The sequence below is a fragment of the Lepisosteus platostomus genome, chromosome 21, assembly GCF_059453375.1.
Source record: "Lepisosteus platostomus isolate fLepPlt1 chromosome 21, fLepPlt1.hap1, whole genome shotgun sequence".
NCBI lineage: Eukaryota > Metazoa > Chordata > Actinopteri > Semionotiformes > Lepisosteidae > Lepisosteus > Lepisosteus platostomus.
The window spans coordinates 2,420,750-2,445,622 of NC_142631.1; the positions used below are offsets into that span (position 1 = coordinate 2,420,750).

The following is a 24,873-nucleotide window of genomic DNA, read 5'->3' on the forward strand; positions in this document are numbered from 1 at the left end:
AGGGGCAACATGGGCTCCGCTAGTCTGTAGTCTTGATGTTCTGAAGAGTCGCCCTTACTGTTCACGCTGAGCCGCAGCTCACGGCTTGCATACCCCACTGGGTTAGCGGCCGTGCAGATGTAGACCCCAGAGTCTTCCACGGTGGGCTTGGGAATGAGCAGCTGGCCTTCGGAGGCAGGGTCCGAGGACCTGAGCTGGACGAGAGGCTCATTTTCCTTCGCAGGACAAGAGCACAAGAAAGATCACAGCCGAGGTTCCTGTTTTTACAATTTCACACAAGCTTCTTGCGACATTCCGAATTTCACCGCCCATCAGGAGAGCTTTTTAAAGCTCTGATTTTAGAATTAAAGACGGCTCAGATTGTCTGCTAAAAAATTCAGGAATTTCAGAAGCCCCACTCCTTCGTCTCCCAATCCCTAAATGATAGGGCCAAAAAGCTCTTTCCAGCTTGCTCTTTGTGTGTTCAAAAGAAAAGAAAATTAAATGATCATTGTGGTTCTAACTGAAAATGCTGCAGCAACACTGGCTAAGTGAGCATTATGCAACTGAAATTTTGTAATTACAGCACAGTAAAAAAGACCACACAAGGCAATCTGAAGACTTAAACACTGTGCTGTTCTGACATTCCACAATGCAACCTCAACAAGGATATTAGCTTGTTTGTGAGGTACAGACCAATCTGATGACGAATGGGCCCTATTATTCAAACTCCAGCAGCCATTATTTGTAATAATTACATTCACATTCGAGGTCTTTTGTCATCTGAATCTAGACACAGGAGGGAGACAAAATCTTCATTAGAAATCGAGCCTCTGAGCTACTGCTTCAAACAGAGGCTGAGCCAACGCCAAGTTAAATTTCTTTTAGTCTCCAGTGTTCAGTCACCTCATGTCTCCCTACTAACAAGCCGGGCGGGCTCACCTTGGACCAGGTGATGGCTGGCTTGGGAACTCCAGTGGAGTCGCATGGCAGTGTGATGGCCACGCCCTCATCAGTGACGTAGTGGGCGGGGCCTGGACTGATCACAGGTGGAGCTGCACCAAGTCGGAAAGGTTAAAAGCATCAGGAACCCGTTTCTCCATACTAGCTCATCTGGTTCCTTTGAATCGCAGGGCGTTCTTGAAGGAGACCAAGCAATGGGGCAAAACACTACACTGGCCCTCTTAGGGTATGTTCCTCAGGTGCAGTGTAAGCTATTTCCAGATTGAGCAAGACAAAGATACTGTACATATGTATAAAACAGTGAGTTGCTGTTAAACATGCAATATTTCAAAGTTTAATTCCTGGAAATTAAGCCCTACACTGTGAATGACTCACTTGTTTCTCCTGTGTTTAGCGCTCGACTTTAAAACTTTAAATGCAACTGAAGTAGCTTTATTCTACCAATCCTTCAACATCTTTTGTCGCAATTTACAAATGCCATTTATAAATCGCTTGCTGTTATGGAATATCCTTCGCTTGGAACAGGAAACTTGAAAATCTGCGGGATTCCGGATGAACCCCTGAGCACCAGCAGGACTCACAGTGGATTTCGATGGTAATGCTAATATTGGCCGACCCAGCCACGTTGACAGCGGTGCAAACATATATCCCAGCATCCTCCACCCCGGCATTCTCTATATGGAGGCTGCCGTCACTCCGCAGGAAACGCCTGGAGCTCAGGGTCACCTAAAGGTCAGGAGAAGAGGGTCAACCTCAATTCGGGAGCAGTCAGGTCATCAAGAGGCTGTCATGTGGAAGGAAAAGACGAGACGTGAATCTCACCGGCTCCCCGTTGTGTGCCCAGTGTCTGCTAGGCAGCGGGATTCCGTCCAGCAGCATGCAGGGAAGGGTCAGTGAGTGACCAACCACCACGGAGAGCAGCAGGTCACCCTGGGCCAAAAGAGGAGGCTCTGTAGATAAAGACAGACAGACCTTGAACACAAGGGGTGCAACGCTCATGGAGAAAGAGACAAAGATAAAATGGGGCTTATAACTCAAGCTCAAAGCCAAAGGACCGTCCCCCTGCCATGCACAGCTATGTGTAAACACAAGTACAGAGCCACCCTGTCCCCTGTCGTCAGCACTGCAACAAGCCCCTTCGCTCACACACTGAAGCTACTGACCCAGGCCAGTCACGGTGACTCGGGCTTCGGTCCAGATCAGCCCAAACTGGTTCTGGGCTTCACAGATGTAGAGGCCTTCATCATCCAGCCAGGCACCTGCGGAGACAGAGGGAGTCCACAGCCCATCAGTTTCTGATGGCCCAGGCCTGAAAACACAGGGGCCGGCTGGGAGCAGGCAGGAGGTGTGAACTTCCCCCTGGGAACCAGCTCTGCTCCTGCACACCGGAGGGAAACTAAATAAGACCAGTCTTGGGAAAAACCGCAACAACCGCGAGACTTACGGGGGGGGCGTTCTGAACTCGCCCGCCTGCGGTTACCAATCGAACCCGGGTCTGCCGAGCCTCACCCTCAATGGAGAGCGCGCCGGACCCCAGCTGCTGGAGGCCGCGGTGACCGTCGGCGCCGGCGTACAGCGGCTGCCGGTCCTGCCGCCGCCAGGTCACCACGGGGTCCGGGAAGCCGCGGGCAGCGCAGGGCAGGGTCACGTTCTCGCCCACGTCCACCGTGGCGTCGCGCGGGGTCTCGGAGAACTCGGGAGCGGCTGGGGGGGGGGTAGAGAGGAGGCAGAACTGACCACAGGGGTGGCGATTCCTTCCTGGCACAGTCAGGCCGCTGCAATGATAACGCTGCTCTTGGGAAACGCGGTAAATTATCCATGCAAACACGGTGATTCTCACCCTCCATTATTAATAATTAACGCCTTTATTTATTTCTGTCCACCTACCAGGGCAGCAGAAGCACGGCTCATTCCCATCTCGGCTCTCGCATTTAATTCTCCATCCTCTGGTTCAGCACAAATAAGGACGATGGTGCCACTGAATCATTGAATTGCAGAAAACTGCAGCCCCGTGCTGTGCTCCCCAAGCACTTTCAGCTCCCGGCGAGCTTTTCACACCCGAAACGGTTTGTGGCACGCCACAATAGTTCAAACTCATCAGCACTAATGTTGCCAGAAACAAACTTTCACCTTGAACCGAAACATAGGCTGCAAATTCTAATCAGAAATAGCGGACATCCCATTTTAAACACAGGCTCTTCTAATTCCACAGCACGCCTGAGACCTTTCCACAGCACGCCGGTGGGTCCTGCACACACTGTGGGCGGCAATGCTCAAGAGCCTTTGCTATTTGTTTTTATTCATCGTGCACTGGGATACGAGAAACATGCAGCGGGGCTTGTCTGAAAATCTCGTGGCAAAACGGATTCAGCTGTGGGTTAAACGACAGTTAAATGGGGTGATGAGTCAGTATCCAATGTCAATCGTGGGTAAGGCCTTGGAGGTGTTAATAATGAAGACAGAAGATGTACACAGTCTAATTATTGCACTTTAAATGGATGACTTTGAACATCAGTAATATTTCTAGTAGTTTTTAATAGAATAGTGGCACTGAACAGCACAAGAACAGGAATGGAACTGTCTGTCTTCTCTTGCACGACCTCGGGATCGACCTCACGCTCGACCTCCTGGAGGTCACAGGCCGGCCTGTACTCACTCCCCACGCCCAGGGTGACCACGGCAGTGGACGTCCCCGCCGGGCTGCTGGCCACACAGCTGTATTCCCCGGCATCCGTCTCCTGCACCTGGCCGATCCGCAGGGTCCCACGCCGGGCGTCCTGCTGCGCAGAGGGGAGCGTCCCCACCTGTCGATCACCTGGACACACAGAGGCTTAGCGTGAGCGCCCGCTCTTCACAAGGAAGTGGCCGTGTGGCCCCATGATCCCCCAAGACACCTTGAGACACGGTGCATTTTTAAAATCGCCCCCAAAACTGAAAGGGGGTTAAAAGACAGAGGTGCATAGCGCTGGCTCTTGAAACCTGGGATGACATGGGTTTTATCGAGGTACGAGCTGAAAACGGCCTAAACGAGACCCGAAAGGGGCATTTGACGTCCTAACCCACTTCACTGGTTTCAACTAAGTCGATTAAAGGTCTGATATTTTTTTAGAACAAATTCTTATTTCAGGTTTTGACCAAGGACGTCGGAACAGTAACAGAGCAAGCATGAGCAATGGGTTAAGGGTTTCACAAGGTTTGCTGTAATGTAATCAATGATCATTAAGCACCAATGCCAGTTTTAAAAAATTCCACGTTATTTTGGTATTTTATTTTGATTTGGGGTCAAGCTGCTCTGCTATAAAGGGCCCTGAGAATGGCCATATGGCCCAATAACCTTGCAATAACAAAAACATACTGAAACTCTAGTTTTTCACCCCTTGGTGATTTGTAGATTTCAGGCTCTGCCACCAATCTCCTGCTTTCTGTCACAGTGCTGCCAGGTGGATCTTGGCAGTGTGTTCCCAAACCTGCGGCACTTCCCAATTCCCAAAGCCACTGAGGCCTTGCAGCTCCCAGGCCCCACACGGCCGTATCTCCCAACTCTGAATCCAGGAAAACCTTATGGACTGCTTCCGGAAGGAGCATTGTCCTACCGCGTCGTGCAAAAAGCAGACACTTTCACCATGAAACAGGAGCAACAGCTGATAAAAGAAATGTGTCGGAGGTGCTGGCGGGAGGCGAGCTGGAGTGCATGTGTCTTCCTATGTACTGTCCACTTGTTTTACTACTTCATGACCCTGATTACCTTTGTACCATGTGACCAGTGGGGGCGGGACTCCAGTGGGCTGGCATTCCAAGATGGCCTCCTCTCCAGCTGCCACCAGCACTGCTGGGTTCACCACAGATATGCCCGGAGGCTCTGGAAGAGGGGGTGGGGTCAGAGATCAAAGGGTAAAGTGCAGTCGCATACCACAAGTCACATCTAAAACTGTGTGTTAGATTTTAGACTGGAAAGTATGCTTGCTGACCAGGGGGAGGGCTATAAACATGACAAACAAACTGTAAACAAGCAAAACAAACAGGCAGATTGTGTCTGCCACTGGAGAAATAGCTGTTGTGCTGAAGTTCCACTAAGTATGCCAAGAGGGTAATGGAGAAGATACAATAAACACAATTGTTTACAAAAGACCTTAGATGCAAAATTACTAAAGACAGGATAAAAAAATATGCCCTGGAACTCTGAAATGACACAGCCCTGAACACTGATGAATAGCTGATCACATCAAAACGATCAACTCTGAGACTAACTGTTAGCGCAGGATGGAGGAGAAAAGGAGATGATTTGTCCCCAGTGAAACTGCTGGCGGTCTGAACTGTTTCAGCCTCAGCACAGAGCTGCCAACAGAGACAGGACAGCGCTCTCACCCGTGTAGCTCAGAGTGACCGTCTGCGTATCGCTGCCTGCCTCGTTGGATGCCAGGCACGTATAGCTCCCAGCATCCTCTGGGACGGCCTCTCTGATGGTCAGGGTCCCATGCGGAGAAACGGAGACTCTGAGGGGAGCAACAGGAGAAGAGCTCAAAGAAAAGTCTTTATCCCTTCCACTGCACTACCTTCCACTGCCTTTAAACGAACCTCATGTGATGTCTTTAAACCTGGAGTCCAGAACTTTCATGTTTATGTTTCTGTGTGTTCTGCTGGCGGTTAAGTATCCACTGGCTTGGCTCAATTAACTAATTAACTCATAAATTAATTAACTTAACTAAGAACAGAAAGAGCCCATGTCTGTCCTAGGCCAGTTAAAAGACCTGTGCTTTGTACAATACATAGAAAAACAGGCTGTAGATATTTTTGGCCAGCAGGGGGCTCTGTTACAAAATCTGCAAACTAAAGGGCTATTGAGCACTAGGCTATAAACTGTACACTATCCTCTCTTTTTCCTTACTAGAACTAATACCTTGCTCTACCGTATGTGTTTTCTTTGTTGCAATTTTTAACGCTTACAGAGTAAAACTATCTGAAGCCTCAACGCTGCACATCGTCCTGGTTTGCCCACATCAAGGGGCCCCGTTTTTCCTGAGTTACGTGACTGTGCAGCCCTTTAACCCCCACCCGCCAGTACCATCCCACCCCCCCCACCCCTCCCCACGCGGGTGTGCCGGTGTCTCCCAGCGACTCCCAGCGTACCTGTGCCCCCCAGGGAGGAGGACGTCCCCACGTCTCCAGGAGATCTGGGGTGGCGGGGACCCCGAGGCGGCGCACGAGAGTCGCACCTCCGCCCCCCGCGAGAAGGCCAGGGCTTGGGGGGAGATCACTGCGCGAGGGGGTTCTGCAGGGAAGGGAAGGCAACAAGCTGGGGTAGAACCTGGGACAGAAGGAGGGCCTCCTGACAACGATGAATCATTTCCACTGGGGGGGGAACGCTCCTGGCCCTGGAGAGCCTCACGCCCTGCAGGATACACAGGGGAGCGCACAGCCCTCGGCGCCTGCAGCCCTTGTCCGATGGGATTCCGAACTCAGTGGTTCAATTCGTTCACCGAGAGCTGTATTCCCTAGGGAATGAAGACCGGAGGACCCAGTGTCTCCCCGGGACGAGGAGTGAGGATCGCTGTTCTAAAATGTAACTTAGTACCTCTTCGAGAATGCAAACTACAACACCCAGCAGAACCCGTGAAATATTCCCAATGGCTGTCATCACGCAAGATGCCCATTCATCAAATAAATTTAGAGATCAACTGGAAAAAGAGGCTGAATAACCCACAGCCCTCAGAGACCAGAAATTCCTTAGCGGAATACACGTGTTTTAAGATAAGAGAAGATCAGATCACTTTATTGGCCAGATACAATTTCTTGCATTAGGAATTTGTCTTTTCGCCGACCCCAGCTCGCTCTCCATGAGACTCACAGATGGGGAGAGAGAAGCTGGGGGTCAGAGCGCAGGGTCTGCCATTGTACAGCGCCCCTGGAGCAGCTGGGGTGAAGGGCCTGGCTCAGGGGCCCAACGGAGTAGGATTCCTCTGCCGGCTGCGGGATTTGAACCGGCAACCTTCCAGTCACAGGCGCAGATCCTGAGCCACAGGGCCCCCGCTCTGCCCACCCCGTTTCGTGGCGATTCAAGGTGAAAACGTGATGGACTGTGGCCTTCTAGGGGGGGCCAGGCTGAAGGCCACAGCTGCACACCTTCTGACGTCTTTTCAAGGCCCGAGGGCTGCTTCACTGCCGCTCTTACCTGGCACCAGCAGCCACACGGCCGCCCGGCTCTGCCCGTGCCTGTTGCTGGCCACGCAGTGGTACTCTCCCGCGTCCTGCGGAGTCGCGGGGCTGATCTCCAGGGAGGAGTTCCCCAGGGTCCTCACCCGGCCGGCCCCGCCTGCTAGCTCCTTCCCAGCGAAGTACCAGGTGAGGTTGTAGCTCACGGGGCCCTCCACCCAACACGACAGGACTGCCACCTCCCCGGGGGGCGCCGTCACGTTCAGGGGGGGCTTCAGCGCCGGAGGCGGCTCTGCAGAAATAAACCAATAAACTCCCGTTAGCGTGGCCGCATTCTCGGTTGCATCCCTGTGAACGAACCAGTCTTACGACAAACCGCCATTTTTGTCCCATTTAACGTACACGATCCTGGAGCGTATCACCGGGTGTGTTCTGCTTCTTTATAATCCTTTCGTTTCAAATCTCACCTGACCCGACCCAGGGGGACTGAAAATCGTGTTTCATAATCGTGCCCTCGGAGAATCAAACACGAAAACAAATTTAACGTTTGTCCAAGCCCGCAAGCCCTTCTGGCCTGACAAGCCCGTAAGAGCAGCGCGATCATTTTGACACACGCTTAGGCCCGCCCTCAAAAGCATTTTCCAGCAAGGTCTGGCACAGGTAGTGCAAAAAAGTACATGTTACTTTACAAAACAAGCAGAAAAGCAAATGTAAGCGGTCAGCTCAAATTGGACCTTTTCACACCAAATTTGCTTGACCTTTCCAGTTAATCTTTTCTATTTATTTCTACCCTGAACATCTCCCTTTTACTCCTGCACCGCCCCCCCTAAAGCTCCTGGAGGGCACCCTTTGCCTGGCACTGACACACAAGACAAAAATGGGACCATCCCGGAAGAACTTTCACTCCACAAGACACACAAACTCAGCTCGGCTCAGCCCAGGTTTTTTCCTTTTGCAAAAACTGTAGCTCTTCGCCTGTTCTTTTGCGAGACGGAGGAGCACATCTGCAGGGGGTCACGGCCCTAATCTTTGCAGGTGATTAAAAAAAAAATGGTCAACTCCGAATGTAAAAAGCAGCCCAAGACAGTTCATGCTGCCCCCAGACTTGTATAAGCAACACCGATTTACGGACTGGGCATGCTGGCATCTCACTAACCTCTCACTGCCAGGTGTGTCTGAGCTCGGCCCATTCCAGCGCTGCTGTAGGCCACACACTCATAGGTGCCCTCGTCTGTGCCCAGGACCCGGGGGATTTCCCATGTGGCATTGGCAGACACCCTGGGACGCCAACACACAGGCTGGATTACAGACGGTGACATGACAGCGACCACGCTTCCGCAACAGAGAGAGACAAATCGACAGGAGGGGGTCGATTGAGATCAATGGCTGCTTTTTAATGGGCCTCCCATCCGTCGCACAACCGCAGAATTCACCCCACAAAAAGCGCCCTGTACAGATTTAATTGATGGTTAAAAGGATCAATAGGACAACGAAGGTGCATTACACTACTTGCCATGGGGGAACGCTGAAAGGGCCTTATTTTATCATATAATAATTATAATAATTGCTTACACTTATATAGCGCTTTTTCTGGACACTCCACTCAAAGCGCTTTACAGGTAATGGGGATCCCCTCCACCACCACCAGTGTGCAGCCCCACCTGGATGATGCGACGGCAGCCATAGTGCGCCAGAACGCTCCCCACACACCAGCTCTCAGTGGGGAGGAGAGCAGAGTGATGTAGCCAATTCATAGAGGGGGATTATTAGGAGGCCATGATTGGTAAGGGCCAATTGGAAATTTGGCCAGGACACCGGGGTAACACCCCTACTCTTTTCGAGAAGCGCCCTGGGATTTTTAATGACCACAGAGAGTCAGGACCTCGGTTTTACATCTCATCCGAAGGACGGCGCCTGTTTACAGTATAGTGTCCCCGTCACTATACTGGGGCATTAGGACCCACATGGACCACAGGGTGAGCACCCCCTGCTGGCCCCACTAACACCTCTTCCAGCAGCAACCTTAGTTTTTCCCAGGAGGTCTCTCATCCAGGTACTGACCAGGCTCACACCTGCTTAGCTTCAGTGGGTTGCCAGTTGTGAGTTGCAGGGTGATATGGCTGCTGGCCGTTTTGACCTGAGGAAAGGAGACTTACTGAAAAGCCTGCTCCGCCCCCAGCCTGGCCCCGCCCCTCGAGAACTGCACCCTATAGGGCACGTGGCTCTCCACGGAGCAGCCAATCACAGCCGGCTGCTTGTAGTAACCATGGACTCTATCGGGCATGCTCACTGCAGGAGGCTCTGTAGAGGAAAAACAGGCCCGCTGTAAAAATGACAAGTCAAGGAACGGACCTTCTGTAGCCAAAGAAAGGGCTGTTTATGCCACAGGCAGGCCGTCGTTACAGAACTTTGGGCCTTAGTTACGTAGGTCATATAGGTTCTGAGGACTGCTTCAATAATTTAGAATAACTGGGAGGAGATCTGCAATAAAACAAAATATGTGGTCCAGCTATGGTCCTCACTCACTCTGCAGGATGTACATTATTCACGTTTCCATAATGTAATAGAATAACGTTTTTATCTGATATCTTCCCATACCGCATAAAAGCGGAGGTTTGCAATCTAGTTATAATTCAGAGTACACTACAAACTTAGCAGAATCTATTATTGATATTCATAGAAAATAAAGCCTTCCGGACATGATAATGTTCGGTTATTTCTTCCAACACAACAGCTGTAGGCTCCCCTCATCGGGGACTTTAATAATGCAAAATAACATTTGCCTGGTCGTAAAGTTCCAGCTCGGTGGAGTAAACACAAGAATATGCTCCCTCCTGGCGCTTCGGTTTGTTTGGGGTTTTTTTTCCCCCACAGTGGTAAAAGTTCCAAGGGGCAACCTTCAGAGCGTCACACAATCCATGTGTGATGCTTGCTAATGCGCCTTAACGAGATGCTAACTGTCTAAATTCTCTCCCGCAGTTTCCTGCCTGGGATAATGTTGGTGTAGGAGACGGTGGACATCCTCTGGAATCTGTAGCCTCCTTCATCTTTCCCGGTGATCCTCAAGAAGAAGCTCTCGGGAGGGGTGCGGAACTCCGGGACGTTCCAGAGGCCCCCGGAGCCCCCGTCCGAGGGCGTGGGAACGGGGAGCGCGCGCAGCGGGCGGCCGGACACGGATAGCAGGTCCACCTGGTTGACCCGTCCCGGGGGGGTCAGGCCGCTGGACTTCAGCAGGGCGTGAGCCGGCACTCCTGAGAGACAGCAGGGTAAGAGACGCATCGCGGTCCTGAGGTCACAGCAGAAGTAAAGCCTGTGCTCGCACTCACGAGCCTCGGGCTGTAAAATAATAAGGCATGCCCATAACCTGCACTTGTGGTTTGGTACACCACAGACAGAGGCCATGAGCAGGCTCTTCTCACGTTCAGAAAAGCACACCTTGAGAACATCTTGTAAACCGTTTAGTAACAGCTCACAGGACCCCTCCTTCCCACTTCTCGACAGACACCGGTGAGTCAGTAATTGGGCTAATATTTGTTTCCGGGAAAATGCAGTAAGCTCACCGCATCGCACAGGGGGCTGACCGGGAAGCTCAGATGCCTGCTAAAAAATGACACCCTTACTAGTGTCCAGTAAGCCTGGCAAAGCAGTAATCTGCGTCACAGCTGAGTCTCAAATACAGCTGCTACCTTCAGAACTGATTCTGTGACACTGAATGCGTGCCCTACAGCACCCAGGGTGAATTAACTCTAGAGCTGGTGGAAGCTGGTGTTGTGGGGGGGTGCATCGTGTGGCCAGTACCTTCTACAGGCCTCTCCCGGGTCTGGCTGAAGTCGGTCACCGGCCTGCTGGAGAACCCCGCTCGGAAGTCCAAGTTACTGACCCCCGTGACCCTGAGACTGTGGCGGCCACTGCAGCTCACCTGGACGGGGGCAAAGGGGGAGAGGGTGTCAAAACAGAGACACGCAGACGCTCGATCAGGAGTGCTTTGTGCGCCAGCGCTGGAAAATTTAGGGGCGACATGAAATCTCCTTATTTTCAAGAGTTTGGAACAATATGAAAAGCTTCTTCCGTTATCAATCAGCATGTTCAGAGCACAGGATGGCTCCCATGGTTCGAAGATATCCAGTCGGGGCTGTGGCTTGAACTGACTGACCCAGCTTCTCTGATGGGCACGGCGCACAGCTGTCCGACCGGCACCGCAGGGGGGACGCAAGCGATGAATCCCCACGCCGTCGAGCAACAGCGTCTCCTGCGGCGTGCCGGGAAAGGTCCCGCCCGCTTTTGTTTTGTAAGCCGGGGCTACAAAAGGCGCGCCATCAACAACCGGGCGCGCGTCTCGAGAAGGACAGCCCGGCCTCCGGCGCCAACCTACCCTCAGCGTCCAGGTGCCCGGCCTCGGGTGCTTGATGCCGACCACACGGGCGGAGTTGGGGATGTTCAGCAGCTCGGTCAGGCCCAGCTCCTCCCCAACGATGCGGCCTGGAGACACAGGAGAGGGGCGTTCCAGTGGCCACTTGTAGCCATTGAAAACCCCTCCCATAGAAAGCCATGCATCGCAACATCTCTCTCTCTCTCCCCCGCCTGAAGCTGGCATTAAAACTTAGCCCCGTGTACAGCTTCAAGCAAACCCTGCGGCAGCACCACAGCGGGTGTTTTTCACAGCTCACACCTGTGGCTGAGGGACGCTGGCGAACATGCTTAGATATGCAGACACGGCTATAAGCGCAGGAAAGCGCTGAACTGATACCCACACCCACGTAAACACACAAGGGAAGTGGCCCCCTTGCTCATGTTACCGTAGGGATCCCGCAGCTCGATCTCGGGAGCCGGGCCGCTCAGGGAGACGGTGACTTCCCTCAGACTGGGGTCAAAGGGCACCGGCCACCGGTTCTCCTCCCCGCCCTCGTGGTCCGTCGAGAGCAGGTGGACCTTCATCGACTGCACCGTCTCCTCCACCCACTTCAGCACCTGCGGCGGCAACGGGCAGGGGGGGAAAAAACGGCAAGGTCATCCGCCTGAACCTGAGGACAGCCCCCGCCGCAGTCCTGGACAGCTGGAGAGCAATACCTGGAGCAAGAGGGGAGTTACGGCAGCAGAGCGACATCTAGTATTGAAACCAATGACTCCATTCTGGGCTTCAGAGCTTTAACCAGCTGACAACACAACCATGTTATTATATGTTGGTTGCAGCGGCTATAGGCATCTGCTAAAATTAATAATAGCAATAGGTCCAGTTAAGTCATTGCTTTCCAGGATCAGGGTTGTAGATCTCTAGCGCAGGGAACAGCATGCTTCAGTAAAAAGCAATTACTGACGGCAGTTTGTACCCTATTATTACCTTATTATTGCAAGATCCCTACACATCAGCTGAGCCTTTCATACTGTAATGCCAAAGCACAATCCAACAGCTGGAGAAAACTTGCGCTGTGTCTATAGTTCCGTGTGGCCTTAAGATTGTATTCCCAGTAGTGCTTTCCATACACTAAATGCTTATTGCACCCCACAGAAACCAATGCACAGAGCCAGTTTTAATACTTTAGAAGTTGTGTGCTGTCAGGAAAAGTTTGCCAGCTATCTCGGCAAAGGGAGGCATGCCCTAGATTATTCACAGGTTTAATATGCAGACTCCATCACATAAATGGATGGGTTAACCTTTCTCTTAATGCGATCTGTCAAACTGGTTCACATAAAATTGCAGTCAAGAGTCGCTGAGATATCAGGCTTCAGGCGTCAGGTTTTTCTTTGTTCAGATCTGCAGGGGGAAAAAAAAGCATTCCTGTCCACTCTCCGGGAACCAGGAATAACTGAGCCTTTGACCCGACTGACCCAGGGCACTTCAGACAGCTGTGAGGGTGGGCGTGGGACAACGGGGAGTTAATTGCGATATGCCCCACAGCTAGCTCTGTCTCATCTCATGTCGAAGTGCTGTAGAGCAGGGAGGCTGCCTCTCTCTCTCTCTCTGCTAGCTGCTCTTGAGCCGTACTGAACGACAAGTGAAAATACAAAGAATCGGGATGTTTCCTGCTTTGTGAGGTTCAACGGGCTGTGCACAAAATAACACATATGTTCGCATGATATCAGCCTGAAGAGACTACTTATAAGCAATACTCAGGTGAAAAATGAAAATATTCCAATCTCTCTCGAGGTTTATATTGTATATTAACACTGACCTACTTGTAGAGCCCTTTTTGATTATAACCAGACTTAGCATATAAAGAAAATTGAGCTGGAATGAAGAATCGCTTTAACAAGCTGCGGTCCAGACCTGAAGTATCTTGCCCAGTGGCTGCTGAAAACAGCTGGTTCCTTTCTCGGATAACAACTGGAAACAGCTGTAATGTCTGCCACAACAACTCCCAGGGGGGGGAGGGGTGAACAAGCAAACTGCTTTTCAATGAACTGCCTCTGCCTCTGGCCAGTGTCTGTTTCCGCCTCTGCGGGGCTGTGAAAACACAGCGCGGTCGGTTCATATTCGCCGCGGCTCTGACAGCACGGGGGCTTTTGTCTCAGTCTGTGCCTGCTGGCACCTGCCCACCCAGAGAGCCAACTGAAGCCAGCTTGCTAGGGGCAGCACACGAAAGGGTGGCGTCTTTCGGAGCCAACTGGAACCCGCGCTCAAGAAGACTCGGGAGTCCACACCCGAGCCCCGAGGCTCGTCAGGACAGAACTGATCCTTGTTTCTGTTGTGCCAAGTCGTCTGACAACATGCTGCCCCCCTGGGAAGGACGCCCGTCCCTCACAGGGTTCCCCCCCGAGCAATGCTGGTATAACTGCTCCCAGCTGGTTGGACTGCGGTGGAGCATCTTGACAGTGTCTGCGGGCGACGCCCGTCTGTTCACCTTCCTCTCAGCGTTAACCCCTTCTGCCCCACACGCTCCCTACTCCCTCCTGCCAGAGCTTCGGATGACGACCTTCTCCTGCGACGCAGCCCCACGTACTTCGCCAATTCACGGCGACACAAGTCAGAAGAAAATGTTCAGGAAACGAACTGATCAGCGACAGTTTTTGTGCACAAAACGGTTTGCCAGTTTGGATCCCGTGGCCGACAGAGGAATCCTACTCCGTTGGGCCCCTAAGCGAGGCCCTTAATCCCAGCTGCTCCAGGGGTGCTGTATAAATGGCTGACCCTGCGCTCTGACCCCCAGCTTCTCTCCCTGTCTGTGCGTCTCATGGAGAGCAAGCTGGGGTCTGCGAAAAGGCAAATTCCTAATGCGAGAAATTGTATATGGCCAATGAAGTGATCTTATCTCATTGCAAAGCGAGGCTTCAAGTGGAGCTAGAGATACAGGGCTACAAAACGACAGCTGGGCGAGACTCCCTCGGACAAGGAAGGACATGTGAGGAGTCCTGCCATATTTAAATGCCTGTCAGCGCTGAGCCTAAATAAGACTCCCTGGGAGCCCCCCTACCTGCACCAAGGCTGGGAAGAAGCCACGTTTTCCCCACTATCAGTGAGCCGTTTTCCAAAACAATCCAACTTCTTGACTAAAGCGCACTATCAAATGCTAAAGACAACTGTGGACAGATTGCCTTGGCATCGGCTCGTATCTGGGTATAAGTATTCAAAACCTCAAAAAATGAAACTCAGAACTGGCAACTGCTTGCCATTACACCACAGGGAGACAGTCTGGAGCCAGCGATTGTCTGGAGCCTCATCTCACGGCAGCAGCCCCTGCTCCACGTGGCCAAGACACGGACCTGCACGCACGCCGCCCCGGGACACGCCCGCCTCTCCTGTTCTCGCACACCGTGAGCGCCGCAGCAGTGCCAGGCGGGGAGAGCTAGCGCCCTCTGCCTGCGACTGACAGCACTGCGAGCGGTGTGCCAAGGGGGGTGGCGGGGGGGGGCGCTGTTTCACCGAGATGCAGGCTGGTGCCCACCCCTGGCCCAGGAGTGCGCTGCATGGGTTGTGGACCAGCCATGCCCCTGAAACCAACTGGGCTTTCGCACCTTGGGCCTCTTCTGTTTTTTAGGAAACCACAAGTTTGCATTGAGGGGTCTTAAAGGGCTGAGCTCCCATGCCTTTGACCCAAAGCGACGGACCACTAGCATGGGTCGTTTTCAACATCCTCACCTCCCCCCCACACATACACACCCCCATCACCAGACTCGCAGAGGAATCGTCCCACGCTCTCTCTGGGCCCGGCACCCATCGAGGCGGAGGTCCTCAAGGAATCGGTTCCAGATGGGCCCGATCCCGGGGGCAGGTGGAGGCCAAGGCCTGGAGGGAGCGGAGACGCCACACGCGAGGATCGGGGAAAAGGAGACGAGGGGAAGGAGCACAGGAAAACCCAGCCATTACGGATAATCGTCACCAGATGGGCACTCGGGTACCAGCAATAAAGTCAGGACACCTGCCACCCGCCTGTGATGACGTGTTACTAGATGTTTGTCTGGCAAGGGCCGAACCAGGCCAGAGGATTTTCCTTTGTTTCTCTGCTGGACGGGGGGAGGAAAAAAAAGCTCCTCGTTTTAATTCCCCGCTCAGATGACAAGTCTCTGCTCTGGAGTCTCTGTTTCAGGGCTCTAGACTCCAAGAGAGGAAGGTTTCGGGCTCAGGTCCGTCTTAACCCTTGAGCAGGGTACATCTCCTGCAGTTGCTCCAGCTAAATGCCTAAAATGCTATATATCCCTAGAGCACTTACTCTAAAGAAGAGCACCTCATGCTCACCGAAGGGCACTGACCCAGGCCAGCTCCACAGGCACAGCTCCAGGCTGTGCAGATTCCTAGCCCTGGCCAGAACGGCCTGTTCTGGAATCCTACACTTATCCCTCTGGATCACACCGACCAGCTGTGTGGAGACCAGAGCCTTGAACGGCCTCCGTAGATATTGGGAATAAGTGGCACGACCTGGCCGGCAGAGCATCTCCCAAAGCGGCGGAGCTCTCGGGCCGTTTCTCAGCACCGACATCCGCGCCAGACTGGATCCTTGGCTCCGGCTCGGAAATCCTCTTAGTGTCCAGAAGGCACGGCGTTGGGAACTCGGCGGGGAGCTCCCCCAGTTCTCATGCATGCTCCTTTCCACCCCCACTCGGACACTTCTAATCCCTGGGAAAGGAATCCGTCCTTTCAACGGGGAGCTGCTCGATTTCCCGTACAGTGCAACAAGGGACTGGGCTTTGTTTCGGCGACGCTGGGAAGAGCTTGGCGCGCCGAGCGCAGTCCCAGAGAAGGGGGATTTTTTTTTCCGGGGGTTATAGTCTGGTTTCGGAATTGATTAACACGGAGTCGCGGTCTTTTGGTCCTTGAAAGATGCGGCAAAACACAACGGCCCATTGTTTCCCGACTTGGCCAGCACTCCGGGGGGGGCAGCTGTGTTTGGAAGGCAAGGATGCAATCGATTATCTCCGGGATTTGGAATAAGGCCGTGTGGAGCCTTTTCATTAATACTCCACTGGAAATCACAGACGCGTCTGTATATTTATTTTGGAGCACGGCTGCAGTGTCTTAAACTCACATCAGAGAGACGAGCTCTCAGCTAATGGTTTTCGGTTTCAGGACATACTTGTGGGTTTGATGAGAGGGGTGTTGGAGCCGGTTCAATTCTAACAGCGCAGGATTAATTTCCTAGGCTAGGCAAGCTTTCTTGTATCTAAATATTATTACATCCTGATTTTTTAATTGCAATCACTATTTTCTCTTCATCGCTTTATGAATTTGCTACTCAACATTCACGATTAGTTTATCAGTTAACAAAAGCGTCATCAAATTGATAGGTCTCAGCCGAATCAAGTTCACCTGCGGCAACAGATTACTTCGTGCACAGAACTCTTTCAAATCCCATGGTTCTCCAAGTTTTTCAGCAGCTTCATTTTTTATTTCACCCGTGTTTTTCTTTTTAAGTCCAGACCAAGAAAATTACATCCACCTTTGGGCTTAGTTTACGTTCTTATTTTACCCGAGAGAGACATATGAGAACAAGCTCTTATTAGCAATGACACCCCAGAGACCCATTTATTCAGAAGGACAATGTACAGGTGCAGACTGAGAAAAAGCACCTTTGTCCAGGCTATAACGGCGGCGTTTCTCCTAGGATTTGAACTTGCAACTCTCTGGTGTTCAAGCCAGAGTGTTAGCAGGTACTCCACACTGCTGCCTAAAGGAACATGTTCCCTATGGACCCTGTCCATATGGATTCTTGCCCTTCACACAGAAAACACAGGTACCTCACCAAAAGCACCATAAACCAGACAGAACACGTCCAGTAAGGAAAAATAGCACACTCACTCCCTCGGAGGTATTACAAAGCCTTTGACGTGGCAGGAAAACAAAGGGCGCTAACTTTTGCGGTCAGGGCTGCACCAGTAACAACAGAGAATGACATCTTCCGAACTTCAGAGGAACTGACTGGAGGTGGACGTTGACACCACCTGCTGAGCTGGTGACCCCGGAGGTGACCCATGGCTTTCACAAGTCCGGCCTCGTCAGCCCACAGAGCCCCAGTGGTGATGTGCCGCATGCACGTCTCTCTGACGAGAGCAGATTTGTTTGCTTTTGCGATGCGTCACACAGCTCAGGCACAGACTGGCTTCGGCAGCACACTTATCCAGGCCTTTTCCTTCCAAGCGCCAGAAGACGTCAGGAATGAAAAACTGCCCTTGGGATTCTGTTTCTACTTTTACCACGGGCTCTAATCCTGTAAATCATATATAATTTATAACAGCTAGCCTACCAAACATGCATATGAGCTATTTTTCTTTTTTTCTTTTACTGATAAAAAAAATAGTTTAGTATAACCCAGAGAAACAACGGTTTCCTTTTTTTCCGACGCAGGTTTTTGTTTTCTTCCGGACAAGGCGTCGCTGCTCCATAGTAAAAGTGCTGCAGCCGCTTGTCCATTCAGGAGGCTAAAGGGTTAACAGTTCCTGGAAATGAGGGCCTTTCCGTGGCTCCAGCCTCCAGTGTCCGAGGGGTAAGGGCACAGGGGAAGGGGGAGGGGGGAGCAGACATTAAAGAGCACCGTGCTTGCGGAACTTTCCGGCCCCCTTTGCTGGGGGGGGGGGGCGCGACCTTTTCACCTCTCACCTCGTTGACCTGCTGCTTGTCCAGGTGGAAGATCTGGCCGGAGCTGGTGGCGGCGATCTCCTCGTAGACCCTGTACCCGGGCTGGGAACGGTCCCCGCAGTCCCCCGTCAGCACAAACACCACCTGGGCACAGGGGAGCACGGGAGTGGGGGGGGGGGGGGGGGGGGCGGCATTAGGGCAGGGAGGGTCTGTCCACCCTGCACGCATGGGTGATCAAGCCTCGCAGAACCCAGAGACATGAATTATAAATGAAATCAAGAACGGATATTAGATTGTATTAAATATGTAATTAATAATGAATTGCATTTGCATGGCACTATTCATCCCAAAGTGTTCTACGTACAGCAGGGACACACTTCAACTAAAACGCTGAAGTGCAGCCGGTTGAGGAGGGCGAGAGAGAAAGTGCACCAGCCCAGAGACCCAATGATACAAGATCATACAAGCCACAGACGAGCTCTTTCGAAACAAAGCAGTTGGGACCTTGTTTTAATGTCTCGGTCACAGGATGGCACGTCCCCAGTCACCAAACCGGGGCCTTGATCTGAACATTGTGGTCCAGGGGAGAGATCGCCACCTACTGGTCCACTTACACCACTTGCCTCACCAACGCTGTTTTCCTGCGACGTGTGCCATCTCTGTACTGACCAGGCCCCGCCCTGCTCAGCGCAAGAGATGCTGTTATTTCTGTAAAGCACTTCAAGAAGCCACTCTTAAAGGAGCTCTATAAAACAAGCGGCAGTAAGGTTGGACTATAGGGTGACAACACTGCTGTTACAAGGTGACACATTTTGCTACTACATCAAATGAATCAATACGGAATGATTGATCCGGGTGCACTCAATAACCGCGTTGACGCTCCTTGTTGCTCATGCCACAAGACGCTTATTCCAAGATTCCAAATCTCTGGATCCGAGCGTCTGCTGGGACACTCCCAAATCTCCAGAAGACCCCCGCCTCCCCCTTGATGCTTCCCTACCTGCGACTGCCGGAGCTGCACCAGGCGCAGGACGTCCTGTTTGAGCCGGTGGTCCTTGGCCTGGGCGTCCGTGAAGACGTAGATGAAGGACCCAGGCAGGGAGACCTCCAGCGCCTTCTTGATCGCCCCCACGCTCATCTCCGGACAGTCGCCGCCCCCCTGGAAGAACAGCAGCAGCAGGACAGGACAGGCCTTGAGAAACAAAAAAGACTCTCCAAAACTCTCCCCGGACATCGGAACGCATCAGCCGACCCTCATCCTGGGTCTCCCAGCGGGAAGCATGTCAGCGTTAGCGGATAAGGAAAAAGTAATGGCTTATCCCATGCTGAGAAAGAAACACTACATTTCGGCTGTGGAGCCTTCTTCAGGTGTGAAGAAGGACACGCACCCACAGAAGGCTCCACAGCTGAAATGTGGTGTGTTTCTCTTCCTCTCTTTTCAGCAGGGAATAAACCTTTATTTGTTCCTTTGCAGCCTACGCATGCTGACGCAGCTCCCTACTTGAACGAGTGTTAGCAAACAGACTGGGGACAGAGGTTTGCTCGGGCCTGAGGTGAGCGTTATTTTTGCGTCCAGGAGTTGATGATGCAGTATTTCCCATGGGGAAAACGCAGTGAAGTGTAGCGAAGAGGAGAGCATGCTAATTGCAGAGTAAAGTGTAGTGTAGCATGGTGGAACAGTAGTGAAATTTTAGAGATTGATGGCAAAGCACAATACAAAGTGAAGGAAACTATTTGAAGAACACCCAAAGTATGGTAGAATTATGGAAAAAAAACATGGGAAATCTCTTGCAATGATATCGCTGAAGACCTGTATGTACCCCATAAGATCCGTTCTTATGTGTAGAGATGCCGCAGGCACATAGATATTCCTGGAGGGTGTTTCAGCGAATAATCAGAGAACCAGCAAAGCAGGGGACAGTGACCCCTAGCAGGTGAGTCACTCCGAATGAATCACAGACGACATGCCGGAGGCACGCAGTGAGTCAGGCCTGAAGAGAGGAGGCCTGTGGACAGACCGGCTCTCTGGAGCTCAGCTGCGCGCACAAGCTGCGAATCTGCACCACAGGGTGAATCATAACAAGCAGAGGCTTGCAATGTGCCCAGAAATAAAAATGTATTTAAAAAAAAAAAAACATCCACCATCAGAAAGCCTCTTATTTATGGGAAGGGTCAAGGCAACCCAGATCTGATCCTGGAAACATGAGGAAAACATAGGCTGGACTACATCCTGGACAAGACAGCAGTCCAGTGCAGGGCACACACACCAGGGCAATTTCTATACAGGTAACACAGCTGGCATGTCTTTGGAAGGGAGACAGAGACAAAAGCAGTTATTACATTTGCCAGATAACCCTGCATGTCACTGAGCTACTGCGCCCCATTAACGATGCCCTCCAGGACCTCTCAGCCCATATCAATGCATCTGGGCACTGAAAACATTACAAAGAAGCAGCAGAAATAAGAAAAAAAGGGGGTGAGCAAGCAGAGAAAGAGCCCTGAGTTTAGACGGTACAAACAACACCATCTGGAGCACTAAAACCAGGCATGATTCTCTGTAAGGAATTGAGGAAGAATCAATTCGTGGTATAGAATGGTATCAAGCAATGTTACGGGTAATTTCTACAGAACAAAAGATGAGGGTGTTAACAATACAGAAGAACTGGGTTAATAAAACCTGCAAAATTGGACTAATATGATTTGTTCACCTGTTTCTCCACTTATCTATTTATGACTATGTACAGAAAAAGAAATCCGGTGTACTGCATGTTTTCTGTGCTTTCCTGTAATTCCTGTGGGTTAATGCTTGCCACTAAGTAACACCTAAAATGGAAAAAAAAAATGCAGGAGGCTGATCCTGATTTTTAGAAAAAAAAACCCCAAACCGGATAGGATCCGCCAGTTCCAGTTCCTTCTGCTTTCCATCTTCTTTCCCATCCGGAGAGCGATGACTTCTGTCTGCTTCCCTCCCCCCCCCCCCCGCCCGGCAGGTCAGCGGCTCCGAGTCTGGGAAGGAGTGGAGGCTGGAATGGGGGTGGGGGGGTGTCTTCTTCCTGGCAGTTCGTTCTCCAAGAAGGAGACAGGAGCTCCTGGAATCTCTCCTGCTCTTCCTGCGTCTTGTCAGCGGCATTCCTTAACTTTTCCAACCCGCCGCCGCCACCGCCGCTTTCCCGACCCTGCTCCCAGGGGCCTGGGGCCCTGTCAGCGCGTGTCAGCGCGTGTCTGCGCGGAGAGGAGAGCTGTGCACTGTCAGGGCTCTGCCTTGACAGGCCTCCCGTTCCCCGCTCGGCGCACAGGCTGGGCCCCACGGTCACCGATCCGCAGTCCCGAGCCCGCATCCCGTCCCGGATCGCCAAACCGGCAGCGTGGGGGGGAATCATGGGAGTAGTCAGCCAGGGTCCTCCGAGCTGTCAAAGAAACCGCCCGGACTTCTGCGACTTGCCGGGCGCCTGCAGGCATGCGCCGGCCGATGTAATCCTCACTCCTCGCGCCCGCCTTCCCGAAGGATCCCGGAGCACTGCGCCTATAGGAGGGGGTCCGCTTCATCCCTCGGGGAAGGGCGGCCCCCCCCACACCACGCGCTTCCGTTTCTGTGTTTCGTCAGCGCCGGCCAACCCGCGTCGAGAGGTCGGAGGGCGCGATAGAGGAGCAGCGTCTGTCCTCCCTCTTGCCCTCCGTGCGGTCGGCCTACAGTCAGTCCTAAGGTCAGACCCGGAGGCGAAACAAGGACCTGGGACTTTCCTGGAGACTGAAAGGGAATTGGGGCTCAACGGGAATAGGAGACACGTCTTTACAGAAAGAGCCGTGGGCGTTTGGACAGGCTTCCCCCAGGCCAGTTGGTTTGAGGCCCAAATTCAATAGTCTAAAAAGCAGCTGGACAAAAACACCAAGCCGCTGAAAAGTGACTCAACAGGAGAATGAGTGAGACGGGAGTTCAGTTTGCGACCTTTCTGATGTTCCTGTGTGGTATGCAGTACTGCGCAACAATGTTTCCCAGGTCGTTTTAAAACACCGTGTACGGACGCGTTCGGCTGAGGGGGTCGGGACAGGTTTCCCCGAACGCACTGACCTGCACGAACAGCTCCCGGAGATCCCGCTGGAACTGCTCCGGGTCCGTGGTGATGGACACGGGGCCGACATCTGCAACAGAGCGCACGCAGTCAGCTGTCGCACCGTGCTCGGGGCACGGCCTTCGCTGAAGGCGAATCAGCCCCTTGGAACAGGCGGTCATGATTCAGGAGGAACAGGGAGAACAATGGTCAGTTAACGTGGGACAAAGTGTGTCACGGAGACAGGGCGTACGAATGCAACACGAAGACCGCAAAATTAGAGAGAAGCCAGTCACCGCGTCTCAGTCTCTCGGCAGCAATCGAGAGCAGCCTCCTGCAGAGCACACTGTGACTGCGGAGCAGAGACCTGGGGGATAAATTCACAGACAGGGTTTATGGGAAGGAACAGCGATCAGCTCCGGCAGAAAGCAGGAACTTATAAGCTGGACGTAATTCCACTTCATCAAGCCCATGTTCTGGCTGTGCACACTCCAGCACTGTGAAACGGTTAGAGCTCATTAACATTCGCCCCCCCTCCCACCCCTTAATTGAACACACCATAAGCCTGACGGGTGTTCCTAGTTAGTGAAATTGTATTATGTTTGTCATTTTAAACATTCCTGGAATTATTACTCCTACTCCTAGCACACCACTTCAGCTTACATGCCAGATTGCACAAAGCAGACCTGCGATTAAAGATGGTTCTGTGCAGACTCCTCATCTGAAAAATGCAACATCTGACCTTTAGTAGGTCATTAATGTGTGTCTTCTCAGTAGCACAGTACTATGCGTCTGTGTTCTGTAGCTATTTACTGTGTGTGTGTGTATCTTCAGCAGTGCAGTATGGTGTGTGTCTTCAGCAGCCCAGTATTGTGTGTCTTCGGCAACTTATTACTGTGTGTGTTTTTAGCCACTCCACCCAGGACTGTGAGCCTGTTTCTTCAGCAGTGCAGTACTGTGTATATCTTCAGTAGCCCAGTACTGTGAGCCTGTTTCTTCAGCAGTGCAGTACTGTGTATATCTGCAGTAGCCCAGTAATGTGAGCCTGTATCGTCAGGAGCGCAGCACTGTGTGTCTCTGCAGTGCCTCTCTCTGAGGTCCCATACATCACAGAGCTGGCAACACAAGCCCTGGCCGGGACCTGGAGATTTATGCCCCCTTCCCCTGCACACGGCAGGACGTGCATTTCAAATAGCTATCCCATAGAAGATTAGGATTTGTCTCTCCCTAGAGATGAATTCCAGCATCCCTCCTGCATGAACGGAGTGCTTCCGATGCACACAGACGAATCTGTGCGGAGCGGACCCTACAGTGGCATTAATCTGCACGTCCGTCCTATAAAAATATCAAGGTGCGCGATGGACAAGGTTTAAAACCTAAAATGCTGAACGGCAGGTTTCAACTGCAATACATGTGAAAAGCAGAGCTGCCCCACCCATGAACAGAACTGCCCCCGGAAGAGCCATGAGTATCAGATGCATAATATCGGAAGCAGGCAACCCTGCGGGACACATGCTCTACTCCACAGACTGCTCTCCCACCCCCTTACACTTATACAGCACTTTTCAGGTCACTGCATTCAAAGCACTTTACAGGTAATGGGGATCCCCTCCAACAGCAGTGTGCAGCCCCACCTGGATGATGCGCCAGTCCGCTCCCCACACACCAGCTCTCAGTGGGGAGGAGAGCAGAGCGATGGAGCCAGTTCAGAGATGGAGACTACTAGGAGGCCATGACTGGTAAAGACCAGGGGGGGAATTTGGCCAGGACACCGGGGTAACACCCCTACTCTTTTCCAGAAACACCCTGGGATTGTTAATGACCACAGAGAGTCAGGACCTCGGTTTTATGTCTCATCCGAACGGACGGCGCCTTTTTACAGTACAGTGTCCCCGTCGCTATACTGGGGTGTTAGGACCCACACAGACCACAGGGTGAGCGCCCCCTGCCCCCCCCCCAGTAACCTGGGCCTTCAGCCACAGGGGCTGCTTTCTCACAACTTGAAAGTGTCCTCATGTGTTCTCATTGCCTTTTCCTTGACAGGATATTCTATGGCCACTGTGTCTCTGGATATACCGCGGCATACTGTATGCACTGGCATTGCCTGCAGTGTGCAGCGTCCGAGTTTATCCCACCCCGGCGTGCCTCGCCAACGCGACCATACACTTCTCACGCCACAATCTCCCCCATCTACTGGGTGCTTATACAGCTGCTATCGACACAGAGCATTCTCGGGGCGCTTCACACAAACTACAGAGCAGAAACGCCCTTCCAGAGGATTCCCAGCTCCCACAAAGCCCCACAGGACAGAAACAGGAGCCGCTCTCCGTCTCTGGCGCCTGTGACGGACAGGCACCAAGGAGCTCCTGATCCCCTGATCCCTAATGAGGCGCCTCTCGCTGGGGATGCGTATCCGAGAAACTGCCTCTTCATTTCCAGTTGTCTTAAATGGCTCTGGGTTCATTTTTTTTTTATATGATTATCTGGATTAGCGTTAATGACCTTATGTAAACGACACGGCGTCTGGCGTTTTCAGACTCGGCTGGTTACTTCCCGCTCGAGAAAGAAAAGCCCCAATTAATATTGGATTTTTTTTTTCCCCTCAAGAAACAGGAGGAGGGACGCTGAGGAAGTAACACAGAGGGTAATGGAATCTGAGGTGGAAGGTAACAGGGGAAGAGGCAGGCCTAGAAAGAGATGGATAGATTGTGTGAGAAAAGATATGGA

General features: G+C 52.3%; 1 protein-coding gene across 2 annotated transcripts in view; it reads right to left on the reverse strand.

Annotated features, from left to right (window-relative positions):
* Positions 1-24,873, reverse strand: part of hmcn2 (hemicentin 2) — a 73,796-nt gene that overhangs the window by 46,585 nt on the left and 2,338 nt on the right. For both annotated transcript variants that reach the window (XM_088614797.1, XM_088614796.1), the window contains exons 2-21: positions 22,167-22,237; positions 19,098-19,256; positions 18,119-18,241; positions 11,889-12,060; positions 11,465-11,571; positions 10,891-11,011; positions 10,080-10,343; positions 9,249-9,393; positions 8,249-8,370; positions 7,112-7,384; positions 6,070-6,211; positions 5,308-5,435; positions 4,688-4,801; positions 3,599-3,757; positions 2,452-2,646; positions 2,106-2,201; positions 1,765-1,892; positions 1,524-1,668; positions 922-1,034; positions 59-215 (exon numbers count right to left, since the gene is read on the reverse strand). In XM_088614797.1, coding sequence (XP_088470923.1) covers positions 59-215; positions 922-1,034; positions 1,524-1,668; positions 1,765-1,892; positions 2,106-2,201; positions 2,452-2,646; positions 3,599-3,757; positions 4,688-4,801; positions 5,308-5,435; positions 6,070-6,211; positions 7,112-7,384; positions 8,249-8,370; positions 9,249-9,393; positions 10,080-10,343; positions 10,891-11,011; positions 11,465-11,571; positions 11,889-12,060; positions 18,119-18,241; positions 19,098-19,256; positions 22,167-22,237 — 2,934 coding nt within the window. The remainder of the gene's footprint in view (positions 1-58; positions 216-921; positions 1,035-1,523; positions 1,669-1,764; positions 1,893-2,105; positions 2,202-2,451; positions 2,647-3,598; positions 3,758-4,687; positions 4,802-5,307; positions 5,436-6,069; positions 6,212-7,111; positions 7,385-8,248; positions 8,371-9,248; positions 9,394-10,079; positions 10,344-10,890; positions 11,012-11,464; positions 11,572-11,888; positions 12,061-18,118; positions 18,242-19,097; positions 19,257-22,166; positions 22,238-24,873) is intronic.